General features: G+C 42.4%; 1 protein-coding gene across 1 annotated transcript in view; it reads right to left on the bottom strand.

Moving 5' to 3' along the window:
- The window catches only part of LOC311256650 (protocadherin-16-like), an 83,056-nt gene extending 68,248 nt beyond the window's left edge, over positions 1 to 14,808 (bottom strand). The window contains exons 1-2 of the mRNA XM_084351887.1: positions 14,526 to 14,808; positions 6,036 to 7,856 (exon numbers count right to left, since the gene is read on the bottom strand). Coding sequence (XP_084208013.1) covers positions 6,036 to 7,835 — 1,800 coding nt within the window. The 5' untranslated portion in view covers positions 7,836 to 7,856; positions 14,526 to 14,808. The remainder of the gene's footprint in view (positions 1 to 6,035; positions 7,857 to 14,525) is intronic.
- Positions 14,809 to 16,026: the final 1,218 nt, after the last annotated feature.

Genomic DNA, 16,026 nt, shown 5'->3' with positions numbered 1-16,026 from the left:
TGTTTTGGATCTCGTTTCCTGGTTACTGATTTTTGTTACCTGGCAAGCTGTCACTCAGCGTCTGCTTTCCAGTCTGGTGGCTTCTCATGGACAGCAGGAGGACTGGATGGATGATTTAGCACAGATTTGCTTTGGAACAGAATGAATATCACGAGCAGATGATGCTTCCTGATGCCCAGCTTGTTTAGCAGTGCCAACTGCCTTGCACATGTGCAGGGGGACCACGGGCTGTGAGAACAGAAGGCCTGGCAGGCGTCATCGCAGCAAGCTTTTCAGTCAACCCCCCTTCCCATTCAGTCGTCTCAAAGGAGGAGGGTGGCAAAGTGAATAATTGTCTCTATTTACAAAGGTCAAGAAAATTGCTCCTCTTGAGCCTGAACGCAACACTGTGACAACGTGACTTATGAAGGCACACACACCTGCAGTCTGACTTCACTCTGGTGGTAATTTACACCCATGTCTTTCTTGCATCATCAAATTGGATAAGCCTGGGCCTGGTCTGACTGGGACCCACACAGCAGTGTGTTCACTTCACTCCAGGGAGGCCTAAGCATCTCCAGACAGGAAGATGTGCTGGTCTCACCTGCTCCGATCTACATGTCACCACTCCGGAGGGAAACAGGGGGAAGTGAAGAGGTGAAATTGGATCACAGATGGGACACAGCAGTGTGAGAAAAGGAAGTGAGAAGAGATAAGAAGTCTGGACGGACACAGGATAAAAAGTAAAGAGAGACAAACAGAGACAAAGAGACAGGAAGGGTGAAGGAGATCCCACCCCTCAGAGTCGGAGGATAGATGTTAGAGGAGGGATCAACAGCTGGATCCAGCTGCTGAGTCGGAGCTTTGTCACAGCTGCCTGTCCCTCTGGAGACTTTGAACTGTTTTCTTTCTCCCTCTTTCTTTCTCCTTACACTACACTCACACCCTTTCATTGAAATGTGGAAGCTGAGAGGTCCACCTCACCTGCAGCAGACAGTCTAGCAGACAGACTGGACTAATGAAATTTCTCGTCCCACGAGAGAGCCATATAAGCCCATCTTCCTTCCTTGCCAGATGTGGGCAGGAAACCCCTCCAGCACGCTTTTATCTCTTTCAGCTTTTGCTTCACAGCCAACACTCTGCGTTGCTGCATTACAGCATGTACTGACCCTTTATAGTCACCCTGAGGTATTGGAGACACTGCTTGCTTTACCACTCAGTACCTACCTACGTGAGCAGGTTAAAAAACTGTCGGAAAAATGTGATAACAATTAAAAGAAACTGGTCGTAATGTAAAGCAATCGACTGTCTGATATAAACCATTGTTGAAACTATTTCATTATCGCATCAACAGTACATTTTGATAAATGATACACCCTTTGAGTCATTTATCAACCAAACGGTCCCTAGTTCCACTTTCTGAAACATGAATAGTTATTGCTTTTCTCTAATTCCTATAGTTCAAATTGAACATCTTTGGATTTTGGACTGTCAATTAGACAACAGGAGAAATGTATGTGACCTTGAGTTTGGGGGAAATTGTGTTGGCCGTACAGAATTCTTAAAAATTTTAAAAATGAATCGAGAGATTAATAATTAATGAAAGCAAGGAAATAAACACAGCATTTTCACTTACAGTCTAAAAATGCAGTGGTCATTCTATGGTGTTTCAGGTTTACAGCTTTGGTTTTCCGCTAATGAACAGCACTTCCTCCCAGCTTCTGTATTCAACCATATACCATTAAAAGTTTTACCACAACTTTCTTGTCTTCCTGTGCCTTTGGAAAAGTGAGAAGCGGTGGACTTTCTGATGGACGTCTGAGCACAATAAAATGCGTTCAGCTGTCTCAAGCACAGCAACTTTGACCTGAACACCCACACTCTATCCAGATGTACATCAGTGTTTATGTTCGCTTCAGTGCCCCTGCTAGGCCCAGGAGTAAGTGTTCAAGGAAGTATTACATTTGCAAACACATTAAGTAGCACATCCAGTTTCCTGCAATTTTACCATTCCCTGAAAATACTGTTATACCGCAGAGCCGCAGCGAAGCTCGGTAGTTAGCAGGAGGAAAAAGAAACAGTGGAGACCAAAAGCAGAGTCAGCTCGCCTCAAGCTAAACCAATCCCTGGAGGAGACAGGCCAGTCTGGTATTAAAACAGACAAGTGAACATTTTGTTTGACACAAACCATTTTCAGAAAAATGTCTGGTAAGAATTGATTACACGGTTTGTGTACCAAAATACTAGTCTGAAACTGGCAATTTAACTCATCTCCTTAGTTAGTCTCATTTGGTTACTGTGGAAAAGCTTAACTGGAGGAGTTAGCAAAGTTTATTAAAGAGAGAAAGTGGCCGTGTCCCTATCTGTCACCAAATTATTGCATTTTACATGGCTGTTTTGCAGAAGATCTAGTCTGGGTGCAATTCAAAATGAGCTATTTTTATGCACTGCACTGACAACTGCGGGCAATTGTGGTTGACATTTCAAACTAGCAGCTAAAACACTGAAAAAGGAGTTTTGTGGAGGAGCAAAACTTTATAAATAATCTTAAAGTTAAATTGTCTTATCAACAGGGAATGCAGGTATTCTTGGACACACAAAAGAAAAAAAGGCATAGACTGTGAAAAGCAAGACGTACTTCAGCAATGCAGGCTTTCCAATGTCCCCTGAGGAAGCTAGAACAAAAGCATCTCTTGCAATTAAACAGTGAACACCAAATCTTTATACAGACTGTACTGCAGAGACCATTATGGATGTGTCTGGATTAAGAAAATTATTACCTTACACCAGCACAGGTAATTCAGCTCAAGGACACCGTGGCTCACGCACCTGTCTGGTGGCCACCAGTAGGTGGTCGCTTTAGTACGAAATGACTGAAACTGAAACTGCGAGGGACTCATGAAAAAAAAACACATTCTTTCAATCATTCATACTTTCTCTCCGGGGCAATTATGAGTATTTCACTTTCCCCATAGACTGGTTGCTTTTATGTTGTCAGGAATGGAGAAGAGATTCAGAGTGCCACTTCACTGAGGTACCTCTTTCAACTAGGCTGCCTTTAAAGAATTCACTGAAATAATGAATATGTTTGAGTGGTGCTGTATGTTACACCACTTTAAAAGACTCTGCATCTGTAGTTATCTAAACTAAAAACTAGCAGGCTCATAATACTGTTGCACACAAGAAACCCTAGCCAAGGCATAAAAGGGGATGTGATGTGTTCAGTCAAAAAGAGACAGGAAGCACTTTGGGTGGCAAAGGCAACGATGAATGCAAAAGTTTGTGTTGCAACTTAAAGAAAGAAAAAAATGGCAAAATATTTCCTCCTCCTTTCGCAGCAATCAGTGTTTGTCTCATGTTGCTAGGGGGGCTCCAGCAATGACAAGCGGACCATTCTGTCATGAACATGAGGGAGGGTGTTTTAAAAATTAGGTCTGGCCTATCCTCACACCCAGCTAATGAGATATGACGTGTGATCAGATAAGAATTTTGGAGAGGGGACAGACCAACAGACAGACGAGGAAGCCCCCCTGCTCGTGTCACCTCCGCCGCTCATGCCAGCGCTTGTCAAGGCTCATTTCCCCCTCAGCTGCCTGGAGACCCCCTCTCGCCTTTCTACTGGAGCCAGAACGACCCCCCAAAACAGACAGAGGGACAATTCTTGCAGAGACACACACTCTGAACCAACCCAAAACCACAATGAAATGAGGTGTAAATTGTTCCCCAATGTGAGATTCTGACATAACCAACTGGAAAGTGTAAGTGAAATAGCACATAGGAGAATTAATGGCAAATATCTCTCAATGCCAAGACAACCAGGGTTGGCTTTACTGAATTTGGAGATATTAAGGCTGGCTGATCTGCCTCATTATCCCTAATGACATCTTGTATTACTCCTCTTCCTCCAAGTCAGGAATCAAAAGCTCTATGCTTAATGAGCTATTTAAATGACCCTGAGGTAATTGTTGTTTCATCCTGTTAACTAAACTATTATTCCAAAGGGACCTCACACATTTGATATAAAATGTACACTGGCTGAGTACAGTGTTACGGTACCTCTTGAGTGAATGCATGCTTGCAATCCACAGTGTGTATACAGTATATATATATATATATATATAAATGGATCAAATAGAAGTATGCCATGAGCAAGTTATAGTACTGTGGTTCCTTTATAGCATCAGATCTGTGCTGTAACTTTTACACTGTCCAGAAAACTTGTGTGTGAGCCAGTTTGAATACTAATAATGGAGAGTAGAATTAGTAATGGCTCATGAAATGCATTCCACAGTGCAGTTTGTGGTTTTTAAAATGTTGTTTTTCATGTCGTATTTGATTTCCACTCCCAGGGATGACCCATTTTCTTTGCAGTATATCTGGCATATTGAATTACAAGACTGATTGCTGTTAATAGGCTTAACTTCTTATTTTTAGTTATATTTTTTTCCGCGCACATCTAATTCTAAAGTCATCCATAAACCAATTGATGTATTGCAGAAAGTGACAAAATATCACAGGCACAGCACTGTGGAGCCAGACAATATTAGAATAATCATGAACTGCTGTGCTGGTGACCTGTGGAGGAAAAAAAAAAATCAAGCCACTTCAAACGTTTGAATTAATGATCACAATGTCCTTATTGTAATGGTTTTTTGGACAGGCATTGTGTATGGAAAAAGGGAATTGGGAATTTCATCTGCAGAGGAAAAAAAGGCAGTCATCAGATGTCTTGCTGAGATGTTTGGATGTGGAGCTGGCACCCTGAGTTAGAGCAGTCTGTTCTCACATGGCCCGCCAAATACAAGTCTGAAGCATCCAGGCAGGCTCAAGAGAGGCCAGAGAGCAGTGGCTTTAAAGACCTACTTCATAGTTGGACCCTGTGAAGCCACTGATCAAATATGTCATACTCTGAGAGATGTTTGCGAGCAGGTAGTAATGCTTTTGGAGGCAATGAGTAGCCCAGGCCATAGTCAGACCAGTTTGAAAGAAAACAAAATCCGGGTTTTCAGATATTTTCATAGAGCATGAACTTCAGCCCACATCGGAAAGAGTGATCGTAAAGCTTTTACAGTTCTCCAAAACATACATTTTTTTAATTATTCTTTGGTTCTGTTTCAAAATTCCATAATCAATTTCAGTGCATTCTACTTTCTCCTGATCCTTGTGGTCCCTGTGATTTATAATTAGGGGACCTCCCAAAAGAAGCCTTCGTAGCTTCTATTTCTGCAGTCAAGCCAGAAGTCGCGGTGAGGCCTGCGTCTCCCTTCACCCCTCCCTCTCCCAAGGCCAAACCCTGGGCCAAGATCCCGTCTGCGGGGCCCTCTGTCTGGACTGCACTCTGTATCCAACTCCTTGATCCATGCGATACTACAGCCGACTCTTGTGAAATAGAATTTGTCTGAATGTCTATACTTCACTTGAATCACTTGAATGATTTAACCAACTGATGAGCTGTCTTTTTGTACGTTCTGTCTTTTTAATAAGATTGCCAAAACCGATATGTTTAAATGAAACAGGACTGCAGTCACTGGGGGTGCTGTAATTTGTCTAAACTTTAATTCATCTTGTCGTCTATAGCCATTTTTTCTCACGCTCAACTAGCCTAATTAAGGTGCCTTTTGAGCGTGAAGTGACATCTATTTCTTTAGATAAAGCCCTGAATTTGTCTCTGCCTGTGAATATGTGAAAAACCCCTTTGTTCCTGGGCTGACAGAGGACTTTACACTGCCTCTGTTACCCTGGAAACCTTTTGAGAGGTGAAGGGAAGGACAGCCAAAGAGGAGATCATCTTGGCCTAAAACTGCAGGTAAATCCTCACTCAGGCAGTCCAGTTTAAACAGCTTTAACATTAAAAAATAACTCTTCATTGAGGAATGAAAGGAGTCAGCAAAGTCTGACAAATTTCTCTCCCATTAAACTAATAAATTTCCGTTTGTTATTCTCCTCACAATTGCCCCCAAGTTGAGTTCAGACTCTCACATGAGCTCAACCTTTAAGCGTGGGAGTGTGTTTACAAAATTTCTAATGAAATAAATCTGCAAAAAAAAATGTCTTACCTCAAGAATGCAGGTCCCTGGAGCTGTGTTCTCCTTGATGGACACATTGTAGAAGTTTCTCTCAAAAACAGGCTCGTTGTCATTTATATCCTGAAGTACAATGTTAACCACAGCCGTGGAGGACAGGGGTGGTTTCCCTCCATCTGTGGCCACCACAGTTATACTGGGATTGGGGTTCTTTTCATAATCCAGTTGTGAGAGAGTGGTGATAATCCCCGTGATGGAGTCCACACTGAACCAGTTGGAGTAAGCACCTTGGTCTTTCAGGATGCTGTAGGTAATGTCCCCATTGGGCCCCTGGTCTTTGTCTCTAGCTGTCACCTGTAGCACAAAGCTCCCTGGAAACACCACTTCAGGAATGACCTGCCTGTACACTGGCTGGTCAAACAGAGGAGGGTTGTCGTTGATATCGGTCACCTGGATGATGAAGGCGGACTCAGCCCTGAGAGGAGGCGTGCCAGAGTCTGTCGCCATCACCCTCAGCTCGTAGGTGTCTCTCTCCTCCCGGTCCAGAATCTTGTCCACGCAGATCAGATAGATGATGCTATCCTTAGTGGTCAGGGCAAATTTTCCATCTCCTCCCTCTAGCGACACATTGACATTGGCATACTCTCCATAGTCTGGGTCAGTGACTGAGATCCTGGCTACATACTGGCCTGGCTGTGCACCTTCTGAGATTCTGGGAGATCCATCCTCACTGAGAAAGATGATGGTCATAGTAGGCTGGTTGTCATTGTAGTCTCTGACATGGATGGTAACGAAGGCATTGGTCACCTCAGGCTGGGTTGCGTTGTCTTGAGCCTGGACCACCAGCTCGTGGACTCTCCTCATCTCAAAGTCCAGCGGCTTGTTGAGCGTGATGACACCGGTGCGAGAGTCAATGACAAAGTAGCGGTCCGGGTCACTTTGTCTCCTGTTGATTTCATACAATACCATCCCATTGTCCCCTTCATCTGCGTCTGTGGCGAACACCTGCAGGATGTTGCTTCCTGGCTGGAGGTTCTCAGATATTATGGCATGGTAGCGGCTCTGGTTGAAAACAGGAGCGTTGTCATTTATGTCTTGTACAGTAATATCTAATGTCATCTGATCAGTCCTTTTAGGGGAACCACCATCAAAAGCTTCCAAAGATAAAGTATAGGTGGATCTTTTCTCTCTGTCTAGAATGGCATTGACCACCAAGTCCAGATAGAGAACCTCGCTGCTTCCCCTCCTGGTCTCCAGGGTGAATGCCTGGCCAACATTTCCATCCTTGATAAGGTAACCCTGTGTTGTAAGCTGCCCTTTATCGGCATCAACAGCTGGCTCAAGAGGAAACCTGGTGCCGATGGCTGTCTGCTCAGGGATTTTAAACGTGGCTCGTTTTCTTGGGAACATCGGGGCATGGTCATTTATGTCATTCACCTTGATGGTCACCTCCACGGTCACACCTGTCATGGTGACAGCAATGAAGTTGTATCTATCCCGAAGTTCCCTATCCAGAACTTTGGCGGTTTTAATAATGCCAGTGCTCTCATCTATGTCCAAATCATTACCCACGCCTGTGCCTTCATGGTCTGAGATGAAGTACAGGGATGCTGTGATGCCAGGAGGAAGTCCTGCGCTGATGTCGCCTACAATTGTGCCTGCTGGCTGTTCTTCATCTAGCTGTAGCTCAAGGGTGCCCAGGACCAAGGGTGAATGGACTGTTACAAGCTCCAAGGCCACATACACCATTAGCACTATCCTTCTGTTCCACCAACCCTCACGGTGCAAAGGGTCCATTACAGACTTCCCAAAACCCTTGGCAGCTGTCTTCATTTTGGCTCCTTCTTTTTAAACCTGAAGACACACAAAGAGGAAAAGCTGAGCAATATCAAAACCTGACAACAGCAGAAAATAAGAAAAGGTGTGTTATTTCTGCCTCAAAATACAGAGCAAGTTAGTTTAAGAAAAATAAGTATATGCCTTAAACACTTTCCCGTATGTTTTATTGGCTCTGTTCCCAACCACAGCACATACAATAGACCCTGCACAGAACATTTTCCTACACTTCTTAGTTCACTTAATAAGTCAACACCTTGTTCCCCCTACATACCAGAGAGTTCTCCTTTGCTAAAGAAACATCAAACCCACATGCCGCAGCACACTACATCTGACAGGGTGTTTTTGGCTGTAGCTATTCAACTCTAATTAAAAAGGTGCAGGAATCACTACCCAGTGTGTTCACAATAGCTGTATCCTCTCATGTAAGTCTGGGAGGTGAGGTCCTGGATTTTAGTGCCACATTTAGCTCTCACGGACTGACACTTCTCCAAGAACCATTTAAAACATTTAACTCTACCCAAGCAAACATCTTTCAATACTTATGGGAATTAATAGTTTGAGTGTTAAATCAAGGGGAAAAACCTTCAAATATTGATATTTAAAAAGGAGAGAAGGTGTCAGAATTCCTTGCATAAACAATAGGCGAGCTCTGGCAATGGACCCACACCACAGCAGAGGATCTGTAATTGAGACTGAGAGACACTTTAGAGCAATGTGGAACTTGTTCAACAAGACTGTCACCATCTGCAGAATAATCCAAAAACCACCAAGTGTCTGGCACACAGAAAATGATTGTGTCTTTTTCATTAAATAAGAAGAGCCGCTTCCAGTTGTCTGTGGTTCTCGTGTAATTCATTACTACACTGACTTGTCTGCAAAATAAATTTAGCCTAAAAATTTACGGAAATTTATACAGGAGCACATAATGATCTATTAATTTTGAGGAATTGAGTGTCTAGTGAAAACTATTCAATGCTCCCCCCAGTGGTTTAACTGATACGTGCAGGAAACATTCCCATCCCCATCTGTCTGTCTGTGCACTAAATGCCTCCTATGTGTCCCTGAATGCAGAGAGGCAATCCGTCTCAGCCACAGTGGTGACAGTGTGTTTGAGTGACAGAGCAGTACAGCAGAGTTGAAGGGCTCCATGCAGTCTACCTCTCTCCCTTTTTCTGGCTCTGCAGCATTGTAATTGAGGGCTGCTGGAAGTTGGCCATAAGCACACAAGATTCCAGGGCTAATTTCAGTCTGCCGTGATTCAGAGACCGCAACACTGAAGATGCTAACTTTAACGTCATGAATTGGTTTGAGTTCAAACTAGTGTAAGTAGTGACAGCTCTTGGCACCTCAACTTTCATCCTGTTGTGAAATGAAAACCAGGTCTGTGTTACAACTTCAAGGTTATTCAACAGGAACAAAAATGAACTAAATTTACCGCATTCATTCCTAATTCAAATTACTATCTTGATTCATTAAAAAAGGTTGATGTTTCGTTCACAAGGACCTTTCTCAAGCACTACAAATTCATAACTACATACCAGACTTTGGGTTGCTTTGTGAGAGCTGTTCTTGGCCAAACATAAGCACTTGCATGACTGCCTAAAAATGTTTGAAAGCACTTGAACTTTAAAGTCTCAGTATTGATTTACTTTACTGCAACACTGGGGATGCCTTTTACAAAGCTCTCTCTCTCTCTCTCTGAAGCACAAAGGATAGTTTTTCCAAGGCCAGAATCTTTGTCCAAATGCCACAACTGAAATAATGCATTCTCTGGTTGAGCTACAGTGGAGGACCTCTGCAGAGCGGAGTAGCCTAATGGATATAGCAGACACAGTCGGGTAGTCTAATTGCACAATACCAGGTTAAGGAGGACATATGGTTTTGAGAGATTCAGTACAAAGTTAAAGAGAAATTTCAGCACTTTAAAGTTAGACGTTCACCAAATCCATAGAAGGTGAAACGCACACTAAGGGGCCGAAACATCATCTAGTTCAAGAAAACTGCGTATGGAGTCAGATTGTTCGACACTTTTTTCATTTTCAGCACCTCTGCGTTACCTCTCTATTGTTCACAAAATATATAACAAATACTGTCACCAACCCACCCAGCCAAGCCTCCATTACTGAGAGTTTCATGTCTGAAAATTACTGGCCACTTAGCTTTCAGGATATAAAAGGTAACAACCTATTCATGCACAGGGCTTTAGGGAAAGCAATCCAGAAAAAACACTATTCAGTACAGCTGCTGATAGTTGAAAGCTGTTGCATTTTGTAAGCCAATCCTATTGTGGCTTGGATTCAGATGTTTCCTTGCATCTTTGTCCTTGATCATGGTGAGTCCCTATTGCTTGTAGTTGGTGAAGAGTTTCGTTTTAGATGATGTAACTGTTGGAGGATTAACATCCGTGTAAACACAGCAAAGACACAAAAATATTTCATTTGCACTTTGAAAAATCTTCCTTGAGGTTATTTTTCTAAAAACCAGCATGTGTGAAACACATCATGAACATGTCATTGTGAGCAGTAACTATAGCAGTGACCCACTTTCTTTTGAATCTTCTAAACCAAGTCAACCGGCCAAATCCAAGGTTTCTAGGATTTACATGCAGAATGAAACCTCTGTTTGAATACAGTGGATATCATTCTGAGCTCTTTGCTAGCATGACTGGAATCAGCATCAAAATCCCTGGCAGCAGTGAATGCTGGGAACATCAGGGCTGCATTTCTACCTCTCATGTTTGGTAAAATGTGTCAGACATTCATTTTTCATGATAGCTGAAAATATATTTGCTTATTTATGTTTCACTTTTCAATTTTCTGTGATGTACTTTTTTTTTTTTTCACTACAAGATCAAGACATCCAGGCCTTTGGTTTGGCAAAACATAGAGCTGACAGTCCATCTGGACAAACACTGTTTGTCTCCATGAGCCAATACCTACATTACATAGAAGAATGCCAAACCTCTCATGAAATGAAATTATTTTAACCATGTAGAGTAAAAGATACCTTTAAACATCTTAATACAGTGGATATGCCACAGATCCAACTGGCCATAGTCAAGTCATATCATTTTGTCTGTGAAGACATATTTTAGGGATACTGACTAATCCTCATATACTTATTTTAAGCTAATTTCTACAATCATACCAAATATTTGAGATGCCTTGTGAATTGGACTTGATGCTTTTCTGATCCAACCAGAGTATTTGATCTGCAAGGATACATCCCAAATGCTGGTGAAAATCTCTCCCAATCCATCAAAAACATGATCCCAAACACTGCTCTATTTTAATTAACACAACCACTATTTTCACCACCAACCGGCCAAGAGGGACAGCTATGGTGACAGACTCGTAAAATGAGCTTCTAATTCCATGCCACGATTCCAGTTAACTCAAACAAAACTTTTGTGGTTTCGAGAACATGCCAGGCTGCCTCAGGCTCATTGGAGCCATAATGGAAACCACAGACAGAACTGCAGATTGACTGGACATGAGGATGACAGGCTTAGCACAAAGCAAACTAAAAAGCTCTGAATGTTTGCCAGGCTATTGCCTCTCACAAGTGCCGCGTTTCTGTGCCCTGCATTAGTTTTTGTAAGGCCCTCGGCATGTAAAAAAGGCCAGGAAAAGCCATCACAGGCCTCAAATACACATTGCCTTTCTCGCCATAACAAACAGGGCATTGGGAAAACACACCGGCTCCTCTTTCACAATGAACTTAAGGTTTCTGAGGATTCGTGACCAGAAGACTCATCTCTTTCCCACAGCATGAGCAGCATGGGTTGGTTCAGCTGTTTGTGTAAGATGTTCCGGATAAAAAAACATACACCTTATGTCTTTGAAGATGACACCATCTGATATTGCCTTGGCGGTACTGGTGGTTGCATCATTAAAAACACATGTGCATCGAGTTACAGTAGCAGGGGAGCGAGCAGTGTTTGGACAACATAACTACAACTAAGGTCAAAGTTCACCTATGTGAACAGTCACATACATGTTTCTAAAGGTGACAGGACTGATTGAAAAAAAAAAACATCTGTGGGTGTTTCCTGCTTTCAGCATTGACGTAGATTATTTATTTTTGGTGACAGAGTCTGGTCACAAATGAGAAAACAAACTCTAGAGTTGACAGCCTTCTGGCACGACATCCTCAAAGGCCATGATTGATGTACAGTTGACTTGTTTTACTGATGACGACACTGCGAGGAGACGAGTTAAGACCGTAGTGACTACAGCCAGACTTTTCAGAAATGTAAGGCTGCAAGAAACTTTCTGGGTGGCGTTGGTGTGGCTGTCCTGGGAGAAACATATCTTGTGTTTTTCATTCCTTTATTAGGAGTCTGGAAAACTAGCTTCATCAACAGCATATGCAAGCTACAAAGACAAGAAATGAAATGATTACTTCATGCACTGTGCTGAGGGTTTATGACATAATCCTTGGATTCTTTTAAAAGCTGTGGAGGTCCACAGTGCGCTTTTATCCATCATGGCTGCTTTTTTGTTTGTTTTCTCTGAGTTTAACATTACAACTACTCCAAAAGCGGCACATTAGAATAATGCTCTAGGAGGGGGATGCTGATGGCAATTATCACATAGAGTTAAAATGGAAGCATGGATAGATATATGGGTAGATAATTGGTTTGATGAGTGGATGGATGAAACACTCACCTCGAGCGCTATTTAGTCATCTAGATTTTTTTGGTGTGAGTTGCCAAGTTTTGGAGGCTGTGAATGTCTGTCTTTTCTCAAATAGGCTTTAATAGAACTAGATGTCACTCCGCAACAAAAAATACTTTGGAAGATCTCAACAGTAACGTCTCTTTCCAGAAATAATGATCCAGTTACACGAGATAATCCACAGACCACCATGCGGGCAGTTTCATGAAGAAACTATTTTCTATCTACCTAATTACAACCTTAACACGATGCTGACGGAAGCGTGGAGAGACTCGTGGTCGTGACTCCGCTGGATGTAAACACTGACAGCGGCCTCCTCGGATGAGCTGTAACGTTAGCTCATCAATGAGTAGATGCAGGTTTCCTTCTGAGCGGTGATACGGAACGAAAATAGTTCTTATACGAGCTGCTCACAACAAGGTCTGTGGATTATCTTGAGTAACCAGGTCAGCCATGTTTCCATAAAATATCAAGTGAAGGGTGTAAGTGCGTGGATGTGCAAGTAAACAGAGGCTCGAGGTAAACAAACCAGGAGACAAAGTGGTGAGGTCTTCAAGTTGTAATTGTTCTTGCATGTCAGCTAGTATCGGCCATGTTGCATGCTGTCCGGAGACGACGAAGAAATGCAATGATGATAATGCACGCAGCAGAACGCGGAAACAACGATCAGTCATGTGAGTTGAATATTCACGTTTATTCGTCAAATCTGTTTCCGTCAAACATTTTGCGCATGAACGCAAAAACACCTCAAGCGAGCGTACAACCTTTTTTGCGAATTTTGAGAAGGTTTTGATGTTTCCATAAAATCGCTTGTGCAATATTCTACAAAATGTGCATGAAAATGCTTTATGGAAACACGGCTATTGCTGTTGAGTTCTTCAAACTGTTGTTACATTATATCAACAGAAGGTAGACATCACTATGGCCCACTGATGACTCACACCACAACAATGTAGTTTGACTAATAGCACGACAGGTAAGAGGAAAAATGTGTTATTGATTTTGTGCTGAACTGTTCCTTTAATAATCTTAAAAGGTGGCACTCAAATCAAACCAAAGACAGGACTGTCACTCCCCTCAAACTGATGAGTGGTGGTGAGAAAAAAAAAAAAAGAAAAGAGAGGAGGAGCCTGCAGCCCTTGTTGTGTCTAAAGTCAAAAAAAGGGGGCTGCATCATTACTCAGCTGCACCATGGCAACCATCACTCTCCCAACTTAAGTGCGCGGTGATGGAACCCAGTGGAGACTTAATTAATTTATTAATTGAGGGAAAGGAACACCTATTCACGGTCAATGAACACAAGTCTGCCAACACAATAACTGTGCCGACATGTGGATAATCATTTGGTATGTGCTCAACTGGAGTGAGAGGGAGGCACAAAGGCTCAGCGGCGGCGGCAGCAGCACTCGCTGGACAATAAAATAACTCCATAGGTTGACCAATTTGAAAGGAATGTCTCAGAGTGGCTTAAGAAAAAAAAAAGAGTGCGACCTGACAAACAGTTGGCCCCCCCTTTAAAGTGTGCGCGCGAGCTGAGCGTGCGCCTCACAAAACACCGCAGTCATAAGATTAAACAAAACGTCTTTCTTGGAACTTGGATCATAATAGTCCGATCATGACATCCTTAATGAGCATTTTCACATTAAGAGACTGAGGACGGAAGCTGTAAACACGCGCCATATGTCCCTAAAGTTTGTGACAGACTACAACCCTGAAGACAGACCTGTCTATCTACCACCGCTACAAAGAAGCCTGAGCATGAAGGAGCTGGAAACTGGTCTGCACACAAAAAAAGTAGCCGACGTCCTCAGTCATGTATGAGTTTTACACGTCCTTCCACTAGAAATGATCTACTCCAGAGTAATCTGCAAACTGTGTTAAACATCAAACAAGTATTCCTGAGGATAAAGTGAGGTTGTGGACCAACTACACTGATGGATAACTTCATCACACCAGGTTACTTGAGGAGTGAGGAGATCTGAGACATGCTGAGATGGATACTCACATTCATCTGTTGCTCTGCTGTTTAGAGAAGACACGCCGAGTTCCGAGATTATCCAAATTCTGCTCAGTATTTCCTTCTGAAGTCCAAAGTGAAAGTTACATCCATCTCAGGACTGACAAACGTGTCTCCTCTGCCAGTGGTTGAAGATTTTCGCCCCCGATTCTCCTTCTTAGTTCTTTCGGATGTCTTGCCAGACGAAAAATATCAGAAGTCAAACTGCAAGAAACTTTCCCTGCGTCCTCTTCCAGTAGACGTTATCAACTCATCGGCATCCACTGTCCGTCCGTCTGTCTGGTCTCAGACACACTGCTGCATCACGCTGACTGAAGCCCAACAGTGTGGGGCCGAGCGGTGGACGTCCCTCTCCAAATCTAATTTATGCAACACGTGACGGAGTGCAACCTCCTGCTCCTCTCGTCTCCAGAGCTGCTGCTGCTGCTGCTGCTGCTGCTGCCACAAGGAGCCACACCGACTGCGGAGAGGCGGGCCAGGTTATTGCTGAACTTTGGTGCCACCATCCTATGCGAAAGGGAAGTGTATATCACTAATATACCTCACAGTGCTCAATATGGCTTAATAACAGAGTTTCTACCAGCGCTGAAAAAGATCTAAGCGCATTTAATCAACTGTATCTAAATGCAGCCTTAAATACTCGTTCTTTGGTTGAATAATCCCATTTTATGAGACTTTGTACATCTTCTCCTTTACATGTACAGGGAAATATTGTGCTTTCTATTTCAAAGCTTTGATTTATTATTATACATCAAACTACCCAACAGCAACTGCAACATTAAAGCCATACCAACATTAATGCATCAATAATTATTATCTAATCGTAATATATATCCTTCTGAAACTGACCATTCTGCATAACAAATACTTAACAACAATAATAACAAGTACTTTCAGTACATTTTGATGATAATACTTCTGTACTTTTACTTAAAATCTTGAATTCAGGAGTTTAACTTTTCTACACTGTGTTATCCCTAGTTGTACTTCTTCCATCGCTGGCTGCTACACATGTTTGAATGATCAGGAATAATGTAATAATAAGTTTTGAAAAGTCTTGATAATTTCCAAAAGTTTGGATGAGTGTGCTGTCGCAATATGCATATGGAAACACATGTCTGTGGTTTGAAACTGGGTGGAGTGAAGCTCTAAAATGTTAGCCCTCATATTTTATCTGACAAAAAATGTTACAGTTTTTACATTTCTTTTTTATGAATTGTATCCCCATAAGGCTGTGCTGGGCTAACATTATGAATACAGCAACATACAGATTGATTTTGACATTAATAAGAGATCAAAGGAGAATTTCAAGATCACAGTTTGGCACAGTAAAGGGAAACTTTCACTGTATATTAGGGGCAAATCATAGTTTATATGTTTAAGAAAATCTATTTATCGTAATGAGTTGCTAACTTTCTGGCTCTCACATTCAAGTAGCAAGGATCCACCTACACACAATACCTTGTAAAAACATCCTCAACACAACCAC

The sequence above is a fragment of the Pagrus pagrus genome (genome assembly GCF_965226575.1).
Source record: "Pagrus pagrus genome assembly, chromosome: 4".
Taxonomy (NCBI): domain Eukaryota; kingdom Metazoa; phylum Chordata; class Actinopteri; order Spariformes; family Sparidae; genus Pagrus; species Pagrus pagrus.
The sequence above is the reverse complement of the archived record's forward strand: the minus strand, read 5'-3'. Positions and strand labels throughout refer to the sequence as shown.